We start from the raw sequence: 22,008 nt of genomic DNA, 5'->3' as shown, positions 1-22,008 counted from the left end.
GGGCGGTGTTAGCTCCCGGGACGGACATTTGCCTGAGCCAATGGGCGTGGCAGTCCCGGCGGCGGCGGCCAATGTGCACAGCGAAGGCGGGGCTGGGCGCCCGAACCTGGTTCCCGAGGCGAGGCGGCCGCGGCTAGGGGCGGGGAGGGGGGCCGCAGGACCCCAGGCTGGGGTCCCGGAGCCTGAGGCACGTGTCCCAGGGAGCCCTGGTGTTTGCGCTGGTTGAGGGCGATGTCCTGGCCTGGGTCGGTCGGGGAGCGGGCGCAGTGGCGGCTGCGGCCGATGGGCTGGGGGAGGGGCCGCGGAGTAGGCGAGCGGGGGGACTCAAGGGGTCGAGGGGTGCCCGAGGATGTGCGACTGGGCGGGGGCAGCTGGTGTTGGGGGTCACGGGGGCGGAGGAGATCTGGTGGGGGATTTCCCACAGAGACGTGCAGGGCCAGGGGCGCTCGAGAGGTGCGGGGGTCGGGGGCCCCAGACTGGTGGCGTCAGAGAAGTGTGGAGCGTTGGGGACCTGGGTGGGGGGTTGACCGACGGCTAGGCCCAGATGGGTGCCATCCGGAGGGAGTAGGGATGGGGGGGCGTCCGGGGACATAAGATTGTTTACGGGGCTACAGAATGGCTGCAGGGGGTAGGGGTGGCCCAAGATGGGGGCGGTGGTTGTTGGGGTGGGGGGCGGGAAAGAGGCCGATTTGTGCGGGCGCCGGGGATTGTGGGGTGGGGGCTGGGAGGGTCTCAGAAAATGGGGCCTCTGAGCCCTTAATTACCAGGCAGGTGAAGGTTAGGGCTGGGATGCTGTGGGTTAGAGTGATGGCTCTACCTCCTCAGAGCTTGGGGAGAGGGGTTTCCTACGTGATGGTACAGACTGGGCTAGGGGCTCCCAACAGGCTTGGGGCAAGGAAGAGGTAGAATTGATAAGGAGGCTGCTTTGACAGGTGGGAAGGAGGTCTTGAGAGGAAGGGCTCCCAGGGAATGGTTTGAGCCAGGGTCCCTGATACTGAGGTGGGAGAGTGGTATTAGATTCAGTGTATGCAAGGTAAAAGACTTTGGATTTTGGATGATAGGGCTGGTGCTGTTGGGAGGTGGCTCCCATCCAGAGAAGGAGCAGCTACAAAATGGGATGCCCTGGTAAAGATTAAATTGCCCAAGTGGCCTAGTGGCTTTAAAAATGGCTTCCCCCGGGCCTCAGGGGCTGTTCCCTCCAAAAAATTCCTAGTACCCTGTCTTGTCAATTAATCAGGTAAAGCCCCATAGTCTGGAGCCTTAGGTTCAAATCCTACCTTTGCCATTGTCTTGTGACCTTGGGCAAATGGATTTGCCCCTCTGGTCTTAACTTCCTGTTCTGCAGAGGGGATGTTCCCTACTTCCTGTGGTGTTTATAAGCATTAAATAATAATTAGCTCTAATAATAGGTAACACTATTTGAGCCTGATGCTCAGGGCTTAATGTGTGGGTTAATTTGCCCAACAAGCTGGGACTGTTGTTATATTTTATACAGGAGAAAACCAAGGCCTGGAGCACCTGAGTCACAGCAAGTGATCTGCAGTGTGGGGAAGGGGTACAGAGGAGACTTTGAGTGGCTGAGTGGGATTCTTACTCCCATCCATCCCACTTCCCAGGGCCTATTCCCGTGCCCCCACCAGCATGGCATCCTGCGCGGAGCCCTCTGAACCCACTGCCCCACCACCTGCTGGGGTCACACCGCTTGAAGACTTTGAGGTGCTGGATGGGGTCGAGGATGCAGAGGGCCAAGAGGAAGAGGAGGAGGAAGAGGAGGAAGAGGATGACCTGAATGAGTTGCCACCTCTTGAGGACATGGGGCAGCCCCCACCAGAGAAAGCTGAGCAGCAGCCTGGGGCCCTGGCCCGAGAATTCCTAGCTGCCATGGAGCCTGAGCCTGCCCCAGCCCCGGCCCCGGAAGAGTGGCTGGACATTCTGGGTAAGGAGCAAGGGTGGATTGGTTGACCCAGAGGGTCCAGAGGTTCAGAAGTGACCTTGGCCCTCACCCTCTTGTACCCTGAGCCTCATTCCCCATCTCTGCTGTGAGGGTTGGAAGTAACATGTGGTAACCACAGTGATCATCAGTGATAGCCAACTGCTTGAGACACTTGGTGTTTACAAATCCCGTTCATTTTCACATGCACTCACAGTGTGCTATGTCCCTGTTTCTCAGAGCCGTTAACAGTGGCACAGAGAGGCTGAGTCACCTGCTCAGAGCCAAATAGCCAGCATGCCAGGCACCAGCAGCACCCAACTCCCCACTGCATTTTTTTTTTTAGCATTTTTCTGAAATGGGTTCATCTCTGGAAAGATGTGCCCTATGGTCACATAGATCTATTTTGTTTAGCTCTCAGGCTGGTTCATAGTATTCATTAGTGTTATAAATGCTTAGAGAAGTTACGCAAGAAAGAAAGTAGGTGAACCCATCCATGTGGCCTCCCCTGTGTACCCCACACAACTTTCAAAACAAGAAAATGTTAGTATTCTGTGGAAAACATGGTGCTACTAGTAAGTGCTGATACCTAATATACCATAAAATGCTGGTGCCCACACATATAATAATAAAACATCATTACCATAATCAATAGTACTGATTATATTCTATCAATAGCATCAAAAGAATAGTGATACTGAAAAAAGAAACAGAAATGTTACTTCTAAAATCACCCCACTGCTAATAAAAATCTTACTGCTTCTGGTGGCACCAGTAGTGGCAGGTTCGAGCCTGGCCTGGGCCTGCTAAACAACAATGACAACTATAATTACCCAAAAAAAAAATTGTCGGGCATTGTGGCAGGTGCCTATACTTGGGAGGGCGCCTATACAGCTACTTGGGAGGCTGAGGCAAGAAAATCGCTTCAACCCAATAGTTTGAGGTTGCTGTGAGCTGTGATGTCACAGCACTCTACCCAGGGGCGACACAATAACACTTTGTCTCAAAAACAAAACAAAACAAAAAAACTTACTGCTTCTATGGCCTGGCCACAGTGGCTTACGCCTGCAATCCTACCACTCTGAGAGAGGGAGGCCAAGGTGGGTGGATCACTTGAGCTCAGGAATTCAAGACCAGCCTGAGCAAGAGTAAGACCCCATCCCTACTAAAAATAGAAAAGCTAGGGCAGCGCCTGTGGCTCAAAGGAGTGAGGCGCCAGCCCCAATTGCCGGAGGTGGCAGGTTTAAATCCGGCCCTGGCCAAAAACTGCAAAAAAAAAAAAAATAAATAAAAAATAAAATAAAATAGAAAAACTAGCTGGTGTTGTGGCAGGTTCCTGTAGTCCCAGCTACTAGGGAGACTGAGGCAAGAGGATTGGTTGAGCCCAAGAGTTTGAGGTTGCTATGACTTATGATGACGCCAGGGCCCTCTACTCAGGGTGACAGAGTAAGGCTTTCTTTCAAAAAAACCCCAAATCCTACTGTTTCTATGGCTGGGCAAGGTGGATCACGCCTGTAATCCTAGCAGTCTAGGAGGCTGAGGCAGGAGGATCCCTTGAGCTTAGGAGTTCAAGACCAGTTGGAGCAAGAATGAGACCACTTATCTACTAAAAATAGAAAAATTAGCCAGGGGTGGTGGTGGGCATCTGTAGTCCCAGCTGCTTAGGAGGCTGAGACAGGAAGATCATTTAAACCCAAAATTGGAGGTTGCTGTTAGCTGGGCTGACTGGCACTCTAGCCTAGAGCAACAGAGTGAGACTCTGTCCCCCCCACCCCCCAAAAAAAAAGCCAGAAACAAAAACACGAACTTTTTACCTCTAAAAATAGTATCAGGTAATCCTTCCTGAGCACTGTTTCTATGCTTGGCTTGTGCATCATCTTAGTTGATCCTTACAAAAATCCTGTGATATGGTTTCTCTTATATCCCCATTTTACAGATGGGGAAACTGAGGCTCAGAGAGAAGAAGGCACTTACCTGAGGTCAAACAGCCTCTCTAGCTATATTAGAGTTTGGGAAGATGTTATTTCTTACTGATGCTAAGAGTGAGAGCTGCCCTGCTACCTTCTGAGCATAAGGTTAGCACTATGTTTTTTATATATATATATATTTTTTATTATTTAATTTTTATTTTTGGGGGACAGAGTTTCACTTTGTCATCCTGAGTAGACGGCCATGGCCTCATTATAGTTCACAGCAACCTCAAACTCTTGGGCTCAAGCAGTCCTCTTGCCTCAGCCTCCCAAGTAGCTGGGACTATGGGTGCCCACCACAACACTTGGCTAATTTTTCTATTTTTGTAGAGACAGGGTCTCACTGTATTGCCTAGCTGTTCTTGAACTCCTGCCCTCTAGTGATTTCCCCCCACCTTGGCTTCCCAGAGTGCTGGGATTATAGGTGTGAGCCCCCATGGCTGACCTTCTCCCTTTATATTTGTGCCAGCTGCTTTCTGTGTTCAGAATTGGAGCCAGTACCTGTGACCCTACCCCTACCAGCATATCCACCTTTGGTGGTGGGGAGCAGCACAGAAATGGGAAAATTCTAGAATATTCCAGAATATGGATGGTCACATCATTGTCCCTAACCTTTAGGCTAGAGTCCACTCAGTTATGGAGTAGACCAATGGCATGGAAGTAGAACACAGATAAATGTGGGAACATGAGTGATCACAGACCAAATCAGACAGACATGTCCTACAGGTTTAGCTCTCACTAAGCTAAGACTCCCTTTTGTCGACACCTCAGGAGCGCCCTGAGGAAGGTGAGGCTGTGTGTCCTGGGCCAGTTCACCTGTTCTCGCTGTTCCTCCGTTTCCTGCTTTGTTAAATGGGGTACAAGCAGCATTCACCCCAACAGTAGCTGTGGAATGACAATAGGTGATGTTGCTGTGGAATTCCCTGAGTGTATTTGTGAGGGTGCTGGGCCTTCTACCTGGTATTCAGTGAGTGTTGGCTGTGACATTTAACCATTCCTGTGATTCCTGACTTGTGATGCAAGAGGGATACCATCTGGAGTGGCTGAGGAAGTAGACAGTGGTCTCCTTCTAGGGTATTGTGGGTTGCTTTTGCTTATAAGCCCTTTGGCTCTGTTCTCATTTTCAATGCACATAGTGCTTTGGTAAAGACACACTGTGTCACAGGTGTTCTACTAACCAAGCAGATACTTACAGGGTGCCACTAGGAGGTCCTATAATCACCCCACTTTATGGCTAGGTAAACTGAGACACAAATGGCCCAGGAGCTGGGAGGCTAGGATTTGAACCCAAGGATTTGCCCTCTTTTGAGCCTCCAGGGTTTCTCTGGTTTGGGTTTTATTTATTTATTTTTTTGAGACAGATCCTCACTTTGTCACCCACAGTAGAGTGCTGTGATGTCATAGCTCACAGCAACCTCAAACTTTTGGGCTCAAGTGATTCTCTCTCTTTTTTTTTGTAGAGATAGAGTCTCACTGTACTGCCCTTGGGTAGAGTGCCATGACGTCACACGGCTCACAGCAACCTCTAACTCTTGGGCATACGCGATTCTCTTGCCTCAGCCTCCGGAGCAGCTGGGACTACAGGCGTCCACCACAACGCCTGGCTATTTTTTGGTTGCAGTTTGGCCGGGGCTGGGTTTGAACCCGCCACCCTCAAGTGATTCTCTTGCCTCAGTCTCCCAAGTAGCTGGGACTACGGGCGTCTGCCACAATACCTGGTTATTTTTAGAGATGGGGTTTCGCTGTAGCTCAGGTTGGTCTTGAACTTCTGAGTTCAGGCAATCCACCTGCCTTGGCCTCCCAGAGTGCTAGTATTATAGGAATGAGCCACTGTGCCTGGCCTGAGATGAGGTTCTTGCTCTTTTGCCCAGCTTGGGCTTGAACTTGCGATCTTTCTGCCTCTTGACAGCCTCTTTTCTTTTCAGTAGAGGCAGGGGTCTCACTCTTGTTTAGGTTGGTCTTGAACTTCATGAACTCATGAGATCCTTCTGCTTCAATTACAGGCATGAGCCACCATGCACTGGCCTAAGAGCCTCAGTTTTGTTTTTGTTTTTGTTTTTTTTTTTTTTGAGACAGAGTCTCACTATGTTGCCTGAGGTAGAATGCTGTGGCATCACAGCTCACAGCAACCTCAAACTCTTGGGCTTAAGCGATTCTCTTGCCTCAGCCTCCCAAGTAGCTGTAACTGCAGGCGCCTGCTACAATGCCTGGCTATTTTTTGGTTGTAGTTGTCATTGTTTTTTTTTTTTTTTTTTTTGTAGAGACAGAGTCTCACTGTACCGCCCTCAGGTAGAGTGCCGTGCCGTGGCGTCACACGGCTCACAGCAACCTCTTTTTTTTTTTTTTTTTTTTGTAGAGACAGAGTCTCACTGTACCGCCCTCGGGTAGAGTGCCGTGGCGTCACACGGCTCACAGCAACCTCTAACTCTTGGGCTTACGCGATTCTCTTGCCTCAGCCTCCCGAGCAGCTGGGACTACAGGCGCCCGCCACAACGCCCGGCTATTTTTTGGTTGCAGTTTGGCCGGGGCTGGGTTTGAACCCGCCACCCTCGGCATATGGGGCTGGCGCCCTACTCACTGAGCCACAGGCGCCGCCCCTCACAGCAACCTCTTAACTCTGGGGCTTACGCGATTCTCTTGCCTCAGCCTCCCGAGCAGCTGGGACTACAGGCGCCTGCCACAACCCCCGGCTATTTTTTGGTTGCAGTTTGGCCGGGGCTGGGTTTGAACCCGCCACCCTCGGCATATGGGGCTGGCGCCCTACTCACTGAGCCACAGGCGCCACCCAAGTTGTAGTTGTCATTGTTTAGCAGGCCTGGTTTGGTGTATGTGGCCGGCACCCTACTCACTGAGCTACAGGTGCTGAGCCAGCCTCAATTTTCTTTCTTTCTTTTTTTTTTTTTTTTTTGAGATGGAGCCTCAACCTGTCACCCTGGGTAGAGTGCTGTGGCATCACAGCTCACAGCAACTTCCAACTCCTGGGCTCAAGGGATTCTTCTGCCTCCACCTCCCAAGTAGCTGGGACTGCAGGCACCTGCCACAATGCCCGGCTATTTTTTGGTTGCAGCCGTTATTGTTGTTTGGCGGGGCCGGGCTGGATTAGAACCCACCAGCTCAGGTGACCAGCCATTGTTTACTGTGCTGGTCCCCAGGGCCATGACTGTCACCTGAAATTGGTCTTTTCATGCCCAGTGTCTGGTAGTATGGGATCACCTGATCACCTGCCCATTTGATGGCAGAGGGGACATTGGACGTTTACTTTGTGTCCTACTTTTAGGCTGTTCCCTTCCTGGATGATGAGTGGGCAGGGATCAGGGTGAGATAGGGCTCAGGGGAGCAGGTGCCTATCTGAGCTGCTGGTGACAGGCTGTATGTTCCTGGCCCTGGGCAGGGAATGGGCTGTTGAGGAAGAAGACGCTTATCCCAGGGCCACCTGGCTCAAGCCGCCCTACCAAGGGCCAGGTAGTCACGGTGCAGCTACAGACATCGTTGGAAAATGGCACAAGAGTGCAGGAGGAGTCGGAGCTGATGTTTACCCTGGGCGACTGCGACGTCATCCAGGTGGGGGCTGGGATAGGGGGAGGAGGGGATGAGGTGGGCACCTCACTAGGCCTGGGCCCACCTGATCCCTGGCTGTCCCTGTGTACCCCAGGCCCTGGATCTCAGTGTCCCGCTCATGGACGTGGGGGAGACGGCCATGGTCACTGCTGACTCCAAGTACTGCTACGGCCCCCAGGGCTGGTGAGAGTCGGTCGCCCGTGGTGTCCCAGCAGGGGTGAGGGGGTGGGCAGAGTGGGTATCCCCTTTGGCTCACCCCATCCACCTGCCCATTTTATAGGAGATGAAACAGGTTCTGGGAGGGGAACTCCCCAAGTCACATAGCTTCAGGGTGGCATTTACTGAGAAGGGAGTGGCAGTGGAACAGATCACGGCCTGGAGCCCTTTCTTACCTGCTCTTGAGCTAACACAGGGGGTCTGAGGTTGGGTGGGGAATGGGGGCCACCAGGTCTGAGTGCTGCCTCCCCTCCACCAGCAGGAGCCCATATATCCCCCCACATGCAGCCCTGTGCCTGGAAGTGACCCTGAAGACAGCTGTGGATGGACCAGACCTGGAAATGCTCACAGGGCAGGAGCGTGTAGCCCTGGCCAACCGGAAGCGGGAGTGTGGCAATGCCCACTACCAGCGGGCCGACTTTGTGCTGGCCGCCAATTCATATGACTTGGCCATCAAGGCCATCACCTCCAGCGCCAAAGGTGACCACTGGGTCAAAGTCTCGCCACCTCCCTGACAAAGGCTTAGTGCCAGAAATCTCAAGCCACAGGGGTCCTCAGACTCAGAACATTTTAGAATAGTTCAGATGTTGGGTAGATACCCACCCAACTATCTGATGCACACTCGTGGTATATCCCAGACCAGTGGAATGTTAGGAAATGCAGGTAAATGTCTGGATGGGGGTGACTGCAGACTGTCAGTTCATGTACCCCTGGTTTAGGCCCTCGTTTCCATAAGGCTCCATTTTGTAGACCCCCTCCTTGGGTGCCTTAGGAAAGGTGCAGCCCTTGGTCCCCTGTTAGAGATAGGAAACTGAGTCCAGAGAAGCCTGAGGTACCCCAGGGTAGAAGGCAGCCCTCTGCAGAGGGTAGGTTGGGGGTGGGGGTGCTGGTGTGTGGCAATGGCTGCTGTAGCTGAGTACTGACTTCCCTGCAGTGGACATGACATTTGAGGAGGAGGAACAGCTCCTACAGCTGAAAGTGAAGTGTCTGAACAACCTGGCGGCCTCACAGCTGAAGCTGGACCACTACCGTGCAGCTCTGCGCTCCTGTAGCCAGGTGCTGGAGCACCAGCCCGACAATATCAAGGCGCTGTTCCGCAAGGGCAAGGTGGGCCACACAGGCTGGTCCCCAATGCGGGGTATGAGGAAGTCACAGGCATTAAGCAGCTGAGCTCTCTGGGGTTTAGGTGGAGAAACTAAGACCCAGGCAGGTGTGAAAGAGTAGACTGGATCACAGCAATTCATAGGCTGAGGCCAGATCCAAACCCTGAGTCTTAGGTCCCCACCTCTGGCCCACAGTGGTGAATGCTTCTTGAATATAACCCTCCATGGCTCCTATTTTCCTCAAAGTAAAAGCTGAATCGTAGTCAGGGCCCTTGGGGCCGTAAGCCATTTGGTTGTCCCCTACTTCTCTCGTCTCATCTCCAGCTTCTCTCCACCCTACCCAGCACCCTCCCTGCTTGCTGCACATGCCCGGTCTGTTCCCACCTCAGGGCCTTTGCATGGTCTGTGCTCTCTACCTGAGATGTTCATACCCTAGATATCCTTGCTGGTCCCTCCCTGGCCTGGTTGAGATTTTTGCTCTGGTGTCACTTCCTTTAGAGGCCCTTCCTGCCCTCTCCTCCCCCTGCATCCATTTCTTGAGTTACATTTCAGGTAGCATTAGAGGTGACCTGCTTCTTGTCCCTTCTAGCAGGTAGGGGTTTGGTCCATCTCCTTCATTGTTTAATCTCCAGTCCTGTAAACAAACAGGGCCAGGCTCACAGTAGGTACTCAGTAAAAGTTTTGAGGGAATGTAGGGTGAATCCAGCCTGCACAAACTTGTTCTTAATTGTTTTTACCCGCATTTCTGTTTGTCCTCACAGCATCCCTGGCCAGGGGCTAGGGGTGGGGTGGGATGGCCTTTCAGCATCTTTTCGCAGTAAACCAAGGAAACTGAGACATAAATGCTGGGTCACCTGGCATGATTGTGAGAGGCCTGAGCATTTATTCCCTCCAGTCAGCATTTATTAAGTACCTGTTGTGTGCAGAGAAATGGGAGGAAGAAGATGCCACTCTTTTTTTCAAAGTCTTTGTAATCCTCTGGGGGGCAGTATCCTCCTGGTGGTAGCAGGAGTAGTTGCTAGAGCAGCCTCATATAAGTTTGGACCTGCTGGTTGAAGGTGACAGAAATCTGCCCATACAGGTTCAAGCAAAAAATGAAAGATTAATGGCTCATGGGGCCAGGCCAAGCCCAGAGAATCTTGTTTCAGGCGTGGCTGGATCCAGGTATTCAAAACGTCCTGGGCTATGACCACTGCTGTAGCCTTCCCTCTTAGGCAGGTGCTTCCCTTAGGGTGACTCCAGTGGCCCCTTCCTCCACCCTCAGCTCTCTGAAAGCTCCAGCTATCTATTTTCCCCCTCAGCAACAGGTCTTCCAGTGGCACTGGCATAATCTAGGCTGGTTCTCATTGACTGACTTGGGTCACATTATTGGCCCTGAATCACTCACTGTGACCAAAGTTTTAGAAACGTCCATTTGGACTGTCTAGGCACCTGAGGTAGTGAGGGGAGGAGACAGTAAGGCGGGTACCTGGATCTCTGGCTCAGGGTGAAACAGATACACAGTGAAGGAGCATGTTGGGGGGATGATGCTAAGCTAGGCATGGCACTCAATGGAGTGAGGGCTTGGGAACAGTGTCAGGGGGTGGTTGGAACCCAGGGCTATTGCTGGAGATAGATTTGAGGCTTGTGGTGGGGGCCAGGAGCTTGGCAGGGCTCCGTCTCTTGAAGAAGAATGAGGCCCAGGGTGGGTCCAGTGTGATGCCATCCCCTTTCCCCACCAGGTGCTAGCTCAGCAAGGCGAGTACAGTGAGGCCATCCCTATCTTGAGGACAGCCCTGAAGCTGGAACCTTCCAACAAGGTGAGCAATATGTGGGAAGAATTCTGGGGACTTGCCTTGCTGGGCTGTCTGGGAAGTCCCTCTTGTGGTCTGTCCTAGGTCTTTTTCTTTTTTTTTTCTTGAGATCTCATTTTGTTGCCCTTGGTAGAGAGCTGTGGTGTCACAGCTCACAGCAACAAACCCTTTGGCTTAAGCGATTCTCATGCCTCAGCCTCCTGAGTAACTGGGATTCCAGGCCCCAGTCACAGCACCTGGCTTTTGTCTTAGGTCTTTTTTGCTATGGCTTTCTGTAGTGTTGCCACCTGGGCAGTAGAAGAGGGTGGGCAGCTGAAGGCCCTTAGCCCAGCTTGCTAAGACCTTCATGACTGCCACCAAGTCACTCTGGGCTCACCCTTCCAAGGGGCCTGGAGGCCAAGTTTAATGCCATATTGGTTGATCTATGCCAATGTCCTCCACCTTCCTCCCTGAATTTTCCTTTTTCCTGGCCATCATGTGCTCTGCCCCATCTACCTGCCCCGTAGGGGGATGGGGTCAGCAGCATCCATTGTCCTGAAGCCCATTAAGGAGTAGGCAGAATCCCCTTGTTTAAGCAGTCTCAGCACCCAGGGAAACTAGGGTCCCAGAAGGGCAGAGCACTAGCAGTGACAGCCAGGTTGGCTGCCATGTACTCTCAGCCCAACTCACACCCACCTCTTGCAGACGATCCATGCGGAGCTTTCAAAGTTGGTGAAGAAGCACGCAGCACAGAGGAGCACCGAGACTGCCCTGTACCGGAAAATGCTGGGCAACCCCAGCCGACTGCCTGCCAAGTGTCCTGGCAAGGGTGCTTGGGTGAGCTGGGGCCAGAGGTGTGGGGGAATACTTAGAAAAGAAGACAGGAGCTTTAGGCAGAACATGCCTAGCAGAGATATTTTATTCATTCTGTAAACATGGGTGTCTTTGGCAATTGGGCTATGATGAGCAATAATGGGGACACAGAAAAGCCATAGCCCTGTGTGGCCAGGGCCAGGGCAGGAGGTGGAAGTCAACCTGGAGGGCTGAGGGTGGGGAATGGAGGCTCTTCCAGGGCAGAGGGGAAATGTCCTGAAGAGGGAAATGTTTGATTTGGGTTATACTGTATGAGTAGGAGTTTGCCAGGAGGCAGAAAAAGCATGGACAGGCAGTGATTTGCTGGGAGGCCTGTTTGGCTGAGTTGGCAGCTGAGGCCCCAGAGGCCAGGCTTAACTGCCCTCTAGCCATCTTTTTCCTCTCTTTTGTCCACAGTCTATTCCATGGAAGTGGCTGTTTGGGGCAACTGCTGTTGCCCTGGGGGGCGTGGCTCTCTCTGTAGTCATTGCTGCCAGGAACTGATTGCCCAGGTGGCTGCCAGCCCCTTTGTGTACCATGAACCATGGACTCCACCCTGCACTCCCTAACTCTCCCAGGCTCCCTACCCTTTGCCCTCCCTGGCCTAGCCCTCTCCTGGTTGGGGGCAGTAAGGATTGGGGGGCCATGCAGCCCAGTGAGCAGGAGGCATAGAGGCCCTGTAAGAGAAAGCCAGGTGTGGCCAGGGCCCCACATCCAGCCTGGAGGGAGGGGGGCCCTCATTCCTCCAGACCCTATTCTCCCCTCACAGTCTCCACCCCCCTGGTTGAGATCTCAGCAGGGCTGGCCTCAGTTTCCTCTTCTTGACAGCGTGGGGGTAGTCCTTCCCCTGCCTTCTCCCCTACTGAGTGCCAGCCTCTCCTGCCCTACCTGCTGCCCCCTGTCCAGGCTGCCCCTCAACACCGTGAAATAAAGCCTCCCCACCTGCACTTCGTTGGGTCCTGAGCCTTCTTCTGTCGCCACTTGGGGCTGCTGGGCCAGAAATGGCTTATGAGGTACCCAGAGTCATACAGCACTGTGGATGTGGCTGAGCCAGGTTGTAGCTGGGGATTTCCTCTCTGGATTTAATAGCCCTGCTTTACAGAGTAGGAAACTGAGGCCTGGAGAAGTGAGGTAATATAGCAGGTAGAACCAGGTCCAGAGTCCTGACCTTATTGAACCTTGCAGAAGTTCCTACCTGGCTAGAATTTTGCCAATTGTACCTCTGTCTTTTCCTGAAGTCCATGACCCTGGTGGGCTCTAACTTAAGACTGCCACATGGATTGTGTGGAATCACACCTTAATAGACATGCTGCAGAGGCAGGTCCCTCAAAAGAGACAGATGGAATATGAGGAGGTTGTGGGGACCTGTGAGGGGCTGTGGCTGGGGGACCAGAAGGGCCTCTCACTTTCTCGGGATGCTGTGTGCTGAGAGACTTCAGCCACCATGGGGTCTACCTGTGTCTGGGCAGTGGCAGAATTGATCCTGGTATGTCTAAGATTGAAGAGGGTAGGCAGTTAATGAGGTCAGGCCCTGCATGCAGGGCTTTGGAAGCTATGGGAGAAGTCAGGGTTATCTTAGGAGCTCCCCCAATCCCATGTGGTGTACCCCACAACTCAGGAATCTCATAAATATGGCCTAATCACAGCCAGGAGCAGTACAGCCAGCACTGGGGCCTACATCAGCCTAACACTGGTCCTCCTCACTACTGTTCCTTCCCGCCTCCAGGAATGAGGGGATCCCAGAAAGTAGACCACCATGGGCATCTGTGCCCTTATAGCTTGGGAGGATAAACCACCTGCCACAGCCACTCAACAGGAGGTGGCAATTGGGCCTAGAACCCAAATTTGCACCCTACCCTTCTGAAACTACTTCTAGGCCCTTGCTCTCTGGGCCAGGGCACAGGATATCACATGAGAAGGGGCTGAGTGTGCTAGCTCAGGTCTCTATTCCTCTTTTTCTTTCTTTCTTTTTTTTTTTTTTGAGACAGTATCGAGCTGTCACCCTGGGTAGAGTGTTGTAGCCTCGCAGTTCACAGCAACCTCAGTCTCTTGGGCTTAAGTGATTCTCTTGCCTCAGCCTCCCAAATAGCTGAGACTACAGGTCCCCACCACAATGCCTGGCTATTTTTTGTTGTTGTTGTTGTTAACAGTTGTCATTTTTGTTTTAGTAGGCCCTGGGCCAGGTTTGAACCTGCCAGCCTGGGTGTATGTGGCTGGTGCCCTACCCACTGAGCTACAGGAGCTGTCATCTATTCCTTTTCTTAAAAAACCACACTAGTCCAGCTTGGCACCTGTAGTTCAAGTGTCTAAGGCGCCAGCCACAAACACCAGAGCTGGTGGGTTGGAATCCAGCCCGGGCCTGCCAAACAACAATGACAACTACAGCCAAAAAATAGTCAGGCATTGTGGTGGGCACCTGTAATCCCAGCTACTTGGGAGGAGGCGGAGGCAGGAGAATCGCTTGAGCCCAGGAGTTAGAGGTTGCTGTGAGCTGTGATGCCACAGCACTCTAGCCAGGGCGACAACTTGAGGCTCTGTCTCAAAAAAAAAAAAAAAAACCGGGCGGCGCCTGTGGCTCAGTCTGTAAGGCGCTGGCCCCATATACCGAGGGTGGCGGGTTCAAACCCGGCCCCGGCCAAACTGCAACCAAAAAATAGCCGGGCGTTGTGGTGGACGCCTGTAGTCCCAGCTACTCGGGAGGCTGAGGCAAGAGAATCGCTTAAGCCCAGGAGTTGGAGGTTTCTGTGAGCTGTGTGAGGCCACGGCACTCTACCAAGGGCCATAAAGTGAGACTCTGTCTCTACAAAAAAAAAAAAAAAAAAAAAAAAAACCAAGGGTGGCGCTTGTGGCTCAATGAGTGGGGCGGCTGGCCCCATATACCGAGGGTGGCGGGTTCAAACCCAGCCTCGGCCGACCTGCAACAAAAAAATAGCCGGGCATTGTGGCGGGCGCCTGTAGTCCCAGCTGCTCGGGAGGCTGAGGCAGGAGAATCGCAGAAGCCCAAGAGCTGGAGGTTGCTGTGAGTCCTGTGACGTCATGGCACTCTACCGAGGGTGGTAAAGTGAGACTCTGTCTCTACAAAAAACAAATAAAAAACACCCAAAAAACCATCAGTCCCATGATAATCCATTAATCCTTGTATGTGGGCAAAGTGCTCATGACACACTCACCTGGAACATCTGTGAGGAAGACTTTCTTTTCCCTAGTGTGGGACTGTAGGACCTTTGTCAAAAAACCAACCGGATCCACATTTACAAGTCTTCTGGACTCTACTTTTGTCTCGGTTTATTTGTCCCTTTGGCCTATCCAGTGTTCTCTGCTCCATACTGAGGACATCTGTGTCCCCTTGGTGGATCCATGCTGTCTTGAAGACTGTATGGCTTTTTTTTTGTTGTTGTTGCAGTTTGGCCGGGGCTGGGTTTGAACCTGCCACCCTCGGTATATGGGGCCGGCGCCCTACTCACTGAGCCACATGTGCCGCCCAGACTGTGTGGCTTTTAGCAACACTGGAACTGAGCCCTGTGTATTGTCCACATTTGCTCCTGTACTCCATGGTTGCTTTGGTTGCTACTATTAGCAGAGCAGACAGAGGCCCAACAGGTAGGATTTGGCCCAAGTCACCTGCCTCCAAAGCCTGCATTCTGTCCATGAGCCATTCCATACCTCCCTGCCCTCTGATACTTACTTCTTCAACCCTTTGCTCATGAACTTTTGTTGTCCATACTGGGGAGAGGCCTCAGCCCCTGGCATGGCCCCCATGACCCCTCTTCCCTGCATTCAGGGGGACAGTCCAGGGCCTGAAAGCCTTTGCAGAAAAGGGGGTGGTCTCAAGAGGGACTCTGTCCAACCTGGGCCTTGATAGATATTAAGGACCTGCAAGTTATGGCCAGGGAATGAGGAGGAGAGAGGCCTGAAATGGCAGGGACAGAAGTGTGAATTTTAGTGTGCCCATTTACTCAGCCATTCTTTTTTTTTTAAGACAGAGTCTCACTATGTTGCCCTTGGTAGCCATGGTGTCACAGCTCACAGCAACTTCAAACTCTTGGGCTTAAGCAATTCTGTTGCCTCTGCCTCCCAAGTAGCTGGGACTACAGGCGCCCATCACAATACCCGGCTGGTTTTTGTTTCTGTTTTTTGGTTTTTTTAGAGACAGAGTCTTATTCTCACACTCTAGGTAGAGTGCCATGGCGTCATGGCTAACAGCAGCCTCCAGCTCTTGGGCTTAGGTGATTCTCTTGCTTCAGCCTCCCCAGTAGCCGGGACTACAGGCGCCCACCACAATGCCTGGCTATTTTTTTGTTGCAGTTTGGCCGGGGCTGGGTTCAAACCCGTCACCCTTGTTATATGGGGCTGGGGCCCTACTCACTGAGCCACAGGTGCTGCCACTGGCAATTTTTTTGTTGTAGTTGGCATTTTTGTTTGGCAGGCCAGGGCTGGGTTCAAACCTGCCAGCCCTAGTGTATGTGGCTGGTATCCTAGCCACTAAGCTACAGGTGCTGAGCCATATTCAGCCATTCTATCTTCAGTGGTCTGGACAAGGTGGGACAGGGAGAGCATCCAGGATAAGTGGCACTGCAGTTGTCCAGAAGGCACCAGAGGCCTTTGGAAGGTGGCAAAGGGTATTCCTGGCTCCTGGCACAGTGTGTACAAATATGTGCTGGCTGGACAGTACGTGGCATGTTTGAAAAACAGCCGGCATGGATTGTTTTTCTTTCATACCAAAACATTTAGCAATGCCTCAAGTGTACCTGGCCTTGAACAGTGATTCAGCCTGGCATTTCCCTCGAGGGATAGCTCCCATGGGCTGCCAGTTGGAAGTGAGCACCACAAAAGGAGCTTTGTATGTATGTGAGCTAATTTCCGGAGCTCTAAACAGGGTGACCCACACATGTCCCCATCTTGTGTCATCTTCATGGGACAACCTCCCAAGGTCTGAAGGAGGTGCCATTATTATTCCAATTTTCTGGATGAGCAAACTGAGGAACAGAGAGGGGGAAGTCATGTTCGAGGCCACACAGGAAGAAAGGGGCAGGCTAGAGTCATTGTCCCCATCACAGAGCTTACCCAGTAGCATATATGTCAATGGGCCACCACAAGGTGATTAATTGGCTTCCAATTTCTTTTTCTTTTTTCTTTTGAGACAGAATCTCAAAAAAGAATCTCTCTACCGTGGGTAGAGTGCTATGGTGTCACAGCTCACAGCAACCTCAAACTCTTGGGCTTATGCGATTTTCTTGCCTCAGCCTCCCAAGTAGCTGGGACTACAGGTGCCTGCCACAACACCCAGCTATTTTTTTGTTGCAGTTGTCATTGTTTTAGCTGGCCCGGCCAGGTTCAAACCTGCCAGCCTCAGTCTATGTGGCCGTCACCCTACCCACTGAGCTATGGGCATTGCCCTGGCTTCCAATTTCTTTTTTTTTCTTTAGAGACAGAGTCTTACTTTGTTGTCCTTGGTAGAGTGCTGTGTGTCACAGCTCACAGCAACCCAGCTCTTGGGCTTAGCAGATTCTCTGGCCTCAGCCTCCGGAGTAGCTGGGACTATAGGCACTCACCACAATGCCCAGCTATGTTTTGTTGCAGTTTGGTCAGGGCCAGATTTGAACCTGCCACCCTCAGTATATGGGGCTGGCGCTCTACTCACTGAGCCACAGGCATTGCCCCCCCCCCTTTTTTTTGAGACAGAGTCTTACTATGTCGCCCTCAGTAGAGTTCTGTGGTGTCACAGCTTATAGCAACCTCAAACTCTTGGGTTTAAATGATTCTTTTGCCTCAGCCTCCCAAATGACTGGAACTACCCGCCACAATGCCCAGCTATTTTTGTTGTTGTTGTTACAGTTGTCGTTTAGCTGGCCCAGGCTGGGTTTGAACCCGCCAGCCTTGGTGCATGTGGCCAGTGCCCTGACCACTGTGCTATGGGTGCCAAGCCACAGCTTCCAATTTCTTAGATGACCTGGTTCTTAGAGACATTTGGAGAGCCTGCCAATGCCTGATGATTCTTTCCTTATTATTCTTGGGGTCCCATTGAGAGTCACTGGGAATCAAACATAAAGTGGAGAAATACTTGTTGCCAAGTAGTCCAGCTCATGCTTACCTCTCCAAATCATCCCTTCTCTTTACCTTTCCAGGCCTCTGTTTCCTTATCTGGCAGATGGCTCCAAACCACTATATCCACTTTAATGGGCACCTGAGTTATCAAAAGCTTATAGCATATTAAGTGCTCAATTTTGGGTAACTTACTACTGTTTCCTGTTTCCCAGGTGAATCCACAGAGGCCCAGAGAGACCTAAAGTCACATGGCAAGCTGGTTGTCCATCAAAGCTGGCTTCTCCCATGTGGTCCTCCACTGGGCAGCCTAGCTCACTCTCCCATCCTATTACCATAGACCTTCTGAGCCCCAACTGTCTTTTTCTGCCCTCTGTGACCCTCCTGAGCACTACAACCCTGCCAGCTCCAGCATTTATTGGCCCAGCCTCCTTGATCAACAGCTGGGCACAGACAGTGGGCAGATGGACCAGCGTGTCTGGGCAAGCAGTAGCATACTCCCTATAGAATAGACTGATCTCAGGTGAAGGATGGAAGATCCACATCTTCAGCCCTGAGTTCAGACAACCTGGAGTTGTGATCTCAGTGGTAGTGTGTAAGACTTTGCCTCAGTTTAATCTATAAAATGGGCCAATAGCTGACTATTTTATTTTAGAGATGGGTTTCACTCTCGCTCAGGCTGGTCTTGAACTCCTGAGCTTAGATCCACCAGCCTCAGCCTCCAGAGTGCTAGGATTATAGGCGTGAGCCATGGCACCTGGCCTCCAGCCTCAGCTTTCAATAAACCCATAAACCTGTATGTAAAAGGAGAGATTGACAAAATGGCATGGTTCCTATTAAAAAGTTTGATAGTTCTTCAAAAGGTTAAATGTAGAATTATCACATGACCCAGTAATTCCACTCCTGGGAATATAGTGAGTCTTCACTTAACTTCATTTATAGGTTTTTGGAAACCACAACTTTTAAATGAAACAATGTATAACTATTCCCAGCTCTAAAGTTAAATACCGAAATAAATGTGAGCAATACATACGTTTAAGTGGCTCAGTGAGTAGGGCGCCGGCCCCACATGCCGAGGGTGGCTGGTTCAAACCCAGCCCCGGCCAAACTGCAACAAAAAAATAGCCGGGCGTTGTGGCGGGTGCCTGTAGTCCCAGCTGCTCAGGAGGCTGAGGCAGGAGAATCGCGGAAGCCCAGGAGTTGGAGGTTGCTGTGAGCCGTGTGACGCCACGGCACTCTACCGGAGGGCGGTACAGTGAGACTCTGTCTCTACAAAAAAAAAAAAAAAAAAAGATTTATAAAGAAGTAAGATAAAGGGCTGGGCTTGGTGGCTCATGCCTATAATCCTAGCACTCTGGGAGGCTGAGGTAGGTAGACTGCCTGAGCTCACATGTTCGAGAGCAGCATGAGCCAGAGTGAGACCTCGTCTCTAAAAAACAGCTGGGCATTGTGGTGGGTGCCTGTAGTCCCAGCTACTTGGGAGGCTAAGGCATGAGAATTGCTTGAGCTCAAGAGTTTGTGGGTTGTGGGGCGGCTCCTGTGGCTCAGTCGGTAGGGCGCCGGCCCCATATACCGAGGGTGGCGGGTTCAAACCCAGCCCAGGCTGAACTGCAACCAAAAAATAGCTGGGCGTTGTGGCGGGTGCCTGTAGTCCCAGCTACTCGGGAGGCTGAGGCAAGAGAATCACTTAAGCCCAGGAGTTGGAGGTTGCTATGAGCTGTGTGATGCCATGGCACTCTACTGAGGGCCATAAAGTGAGACTCTGTCTCTACAAAAAAAAAAAAAAAAAGAGTTTGTGGTTGCTGTGAGCTATGATGCCATAGCACTCTACCGAGGGCGACAAAATAAAACTGTCTCAAAAAAAAAAATGGTGGCGCCTGTGGCTCAAAGGGGTAGGGCGCCAGCCCTGTATGCCGGAGGTGGCGGGTTCAAACTCAGCCCCGGTCAGAAACTGTAAAAAAAAAAAAAGGGTGGCGCCTGTGGCTCAGTGAGTAGGGCGTCGGCCCCATATGCCGAGGGTGGCGGGTTCAAACCCAGCCCCGGCCAAACTGCAACAAAAAAAACAAAAATAGCCGGGTGTTGTGGCGGGCGCCTGTAGTCCCAGCTACTCGGGAGGCTGAGGCAAGAGAATCGCGTAAGCCCAAGAGCTAGAGGTTGCTGTGAGCCGTGTGACGCCACGGCGCTCTACCAAGGGCGGTACAGTGAGACTCTGTCTCTACAAAAAAAAAAAAAAAAAAAAAAAGATTGGTGGCAACCGTAGCACAGTGGTTAAGGTGCCCGGCCACATGAACGGATGGTGGCAGGGTTGATCCTGGTCTGGGCCAGCTAAATCACAATGACAACTGCAATGACAACAACAACAACAAAACAGAAGAAGATAATTATTCACTCTAATTACAGTTTAGGGTTGAGGGTGACCCAAACCTATCCTGGTTGTTCAGAGTGAAAGGCAGGAACCAATCACCATCCCATGGCACGTGTATATTCACACACACCCACAGTCAGTCACTCACACTGGGATCATTTAGACACAATCACTTAACCTAACATGCACATCTTTGGGATGTGGGAAGAAACCAGAATATCAGGAGAAAAAAAACCACACAGTTATGGGAAGAACATGTCAACTCCACACAGGCAGTGGCCCTTGGCAGCAACTGATTTTTTCCCACATCAGCATTATAATGAAACATTATTTGAGGATCTGTTGTATATCCAAAAGAAGAGAAAACCTCCATCTATACAAAAACTTGTATTATACATGAATGTTTGCAGAGTTACTAATTTGTAATAGTGAAAAAGTGGAAGCAACCCAAATGTCCATGAATAGGTAAGTGTATAAACAAACTGTGGTATTAAATATATACAATGGAATATTATTCAGCCATCTAAAGGAATATAGCACTAGTAACATGTTAACAACTTTGATGAACTTTGAAAACATACTGGGCAGGCCTGGCAAGTGGCAGGCTAGTGGCTCACACCTATAAACCCTAGCACTCTGGGAGACCAAGGTGGGTGGATTGTCTAAGCGCAGGAATTCCAGAGCAGCCTGAGCCAGAGTAAGACTCGGTCTCTAAATGTAGTTTGGAGTTGTGGCACGCACCTATAGTCCCAGCTACTCACAGGAGGCTGAGGCAAGAGGAATGCTTGAGCCCAGGACTTTGAGGTTGCTGTAAGCTTTAAGCTGTGAGCTTTCTGACTCTGCCTCAGAAAAAGAAAAAAACAGAAAAGAAAATATACTGGGCCAGCTGGTGGCCATACTCAGGCCTGTAATCCTACCACTCTGGGAGGCTGAAGTGGGTGGGTTGCCTGAGCTTAGGAGTTGGAAACCAGTCTGAGCAAGAGCAAGACCCCCGTTTCTACTAAAATTAGAAAAACTACCCAGGCACACGCCTGTATTCTCAGCTATGGGTAGGGTGGTGGGGGTGGGAGGGATATGGCAAGAGATCACTTGAGCTTAGAAGTTTGAGGTTGCAGTTAGGCCAAGGCGCTCTAGCTTGGGGAAACAGAATGCGATTCTGTCTCAACCTCCCCTCCCCCAAGACCCCAGAGAACAATATACTGAGTGGAAAAGCCAATCACAAAAGGCTACATGGTGTATGATCCCATTTATATGTAATATCCAGATCAGGCAAATCCCCAGAGACAAGAAGCAGATTAGTGGTTCCCAGGGGATGGAGGCGGGGAATAGGAAGTGACTGCTTAATGGAATTGGATCTCCTTCAGGGGTGATGAGAATGTTCTGGAAATGGTGGTAATGGCTACATAGGATTAGTAAATGCCACTAAAAAGTACTAGTTAAGTAGACTAATTTTACATGTAAATTATAACGCAGAAAAAGTTGTTTTATAGAAAATGGGGCTGGACTCCATCATAACTCAGGGTCTATGGGCATGTGTGATTTTATTCTGTTAAAGGTCCAACTCATATAGGCAAAGTTTACGGGCTCCTCCCTCAACCGCTTCTCCAGCAGGCCCGCAGCAGAATCCCATCGCTCACCTTAAGGGCAGTCTGCTCCGCCCAACCCAGCGTCCAACGCGCGCATCGTTTACATAGCCACGCCCACCAACTCGGCCGGCGGCGAACCCAGCTCCTACGTGTTTTGCGCCGGCCCCGCCAGCTCCTCGCGCTCACTGCGGCTCTCAGCTGGAGCCAAAGACCGAAGGCACCAAGAGATCTCCTAAATAATGTAATGCATCACGTCAGCGGCCGGTGGGCGGGGCTGCGACGTGCCCGGCTGAGTCAGGATTATGTATAATACATATAGAGGCGGGGCCTGGAAAGGTGCGCGTGTCGAGGCGGAGTTCGCACACGGAAGCGGCCGCCTCTAGGGTCTGGAGAGGTGGAGCCATCTGTGCCTTATGAATATGTAGAAATTGGGGGATATATGGTGCACCTAGGCGGGCCCTCCAGGGGCGTGACCACTCTCATCTCATGAATAATATAGCACATTGGCCAGCTTCGTACGGACCACTGTGGGCTTTGTAGGATTCGCAGGGGGCGTGGTCACTAGCGTCTTATGAATAATGCAGCACGTCATCAGTCGGAGGGGCGTGGCGTGG

The 22,008-nt window shown here is 51.5% G+C and overlaps 1 protein-coding gene across 3 annotated transcripts; it reads left to right on the top strand.

Annotated features, from left to right (window-relative positions):
- Positions 1-66: 66 nt before the first annotated feature.
- FKBP8 (FKBP prolyl isomerase 8) lies at positions 67-12,351 on the top strand. Of its 3 annotated transcripts, none has more exons than XM_053582343.1 (9): positions 67-187; positions 1,617-1,936; positions 7,292-7,461; positions 7,553-7,641; positions 7,937-8,154; positions 8,609-8,781; positions 10,499-10,576; positions 11,255-11,386; positions 11,819-12,351. In XM_053582343.1, the coding sequence occupies exons 2-9, from the start codon at positions 1,642-1,644 to the stop codon at positions 11,903-11,905; spliced, it is 1,242 nt and encodes a 413-aa protein (XP_053438318.1). In that variant the 5' UTR covers positions 67-187; positions 1,617-1,641; the 3' UTR covers positions 11,906-12,351. The 3 variants fall into 3 exon arrangements, with proteins under 3 accessions (XP_053438318.1, XP_053438317.1, XP_053438316.1); XM_053582342.1 differs by having other exon boundaries at positions 7,934-8,154; XM_053582341.1 differs by having other exon boundaries at positions 148-245; positions 7,934-8,154.
- The last annotated feature ends 9,657 nt before the right edge of the window (positions 12,352-22,008 follow it).

This window comes from Nycticebus coucang, chromosome 3 (genome assembly GCF_027406575.1).
Source record: "Nycticebus coucang isolate mNycCou1 chromosome 3, mNycCou1.pri, whole genome shotgun sequence".
In the NCBI taxonomy this organism is placed as follows: Eukaryota; Metazoa; Chordata; class Mammalia; order Primates; family Lorisidae; genus Nycticebus; species Nycticebus coucang.
Note: the sequence above shows the minus strand (reverse complement) of the source record. Positions and strands in the feature narration are given on the sequence as shown.

What these genes read in the sequence shown, in the direction of transcription:
- FKBP8 (XM_053582341.1), top strand. An exon ending in CGCTGTTCCGCAAGGGCAAG is followed by an intron (nt 8,782 to 10,498) that starts GTGGGCCACACA and finishes TTTCCCCACCAG; the next exon opens with GTGCTAGCTCAGCAAGGCGA. An exon ending in AGCTGGAACCTTCCAACAAG is followed by an intron (nt 10,577 to 11,254) that starts GTGAGCAATATG and finishes CACCTCTTGCAG; the next exon opens with ACGATCCATGCGGAGCTTTC.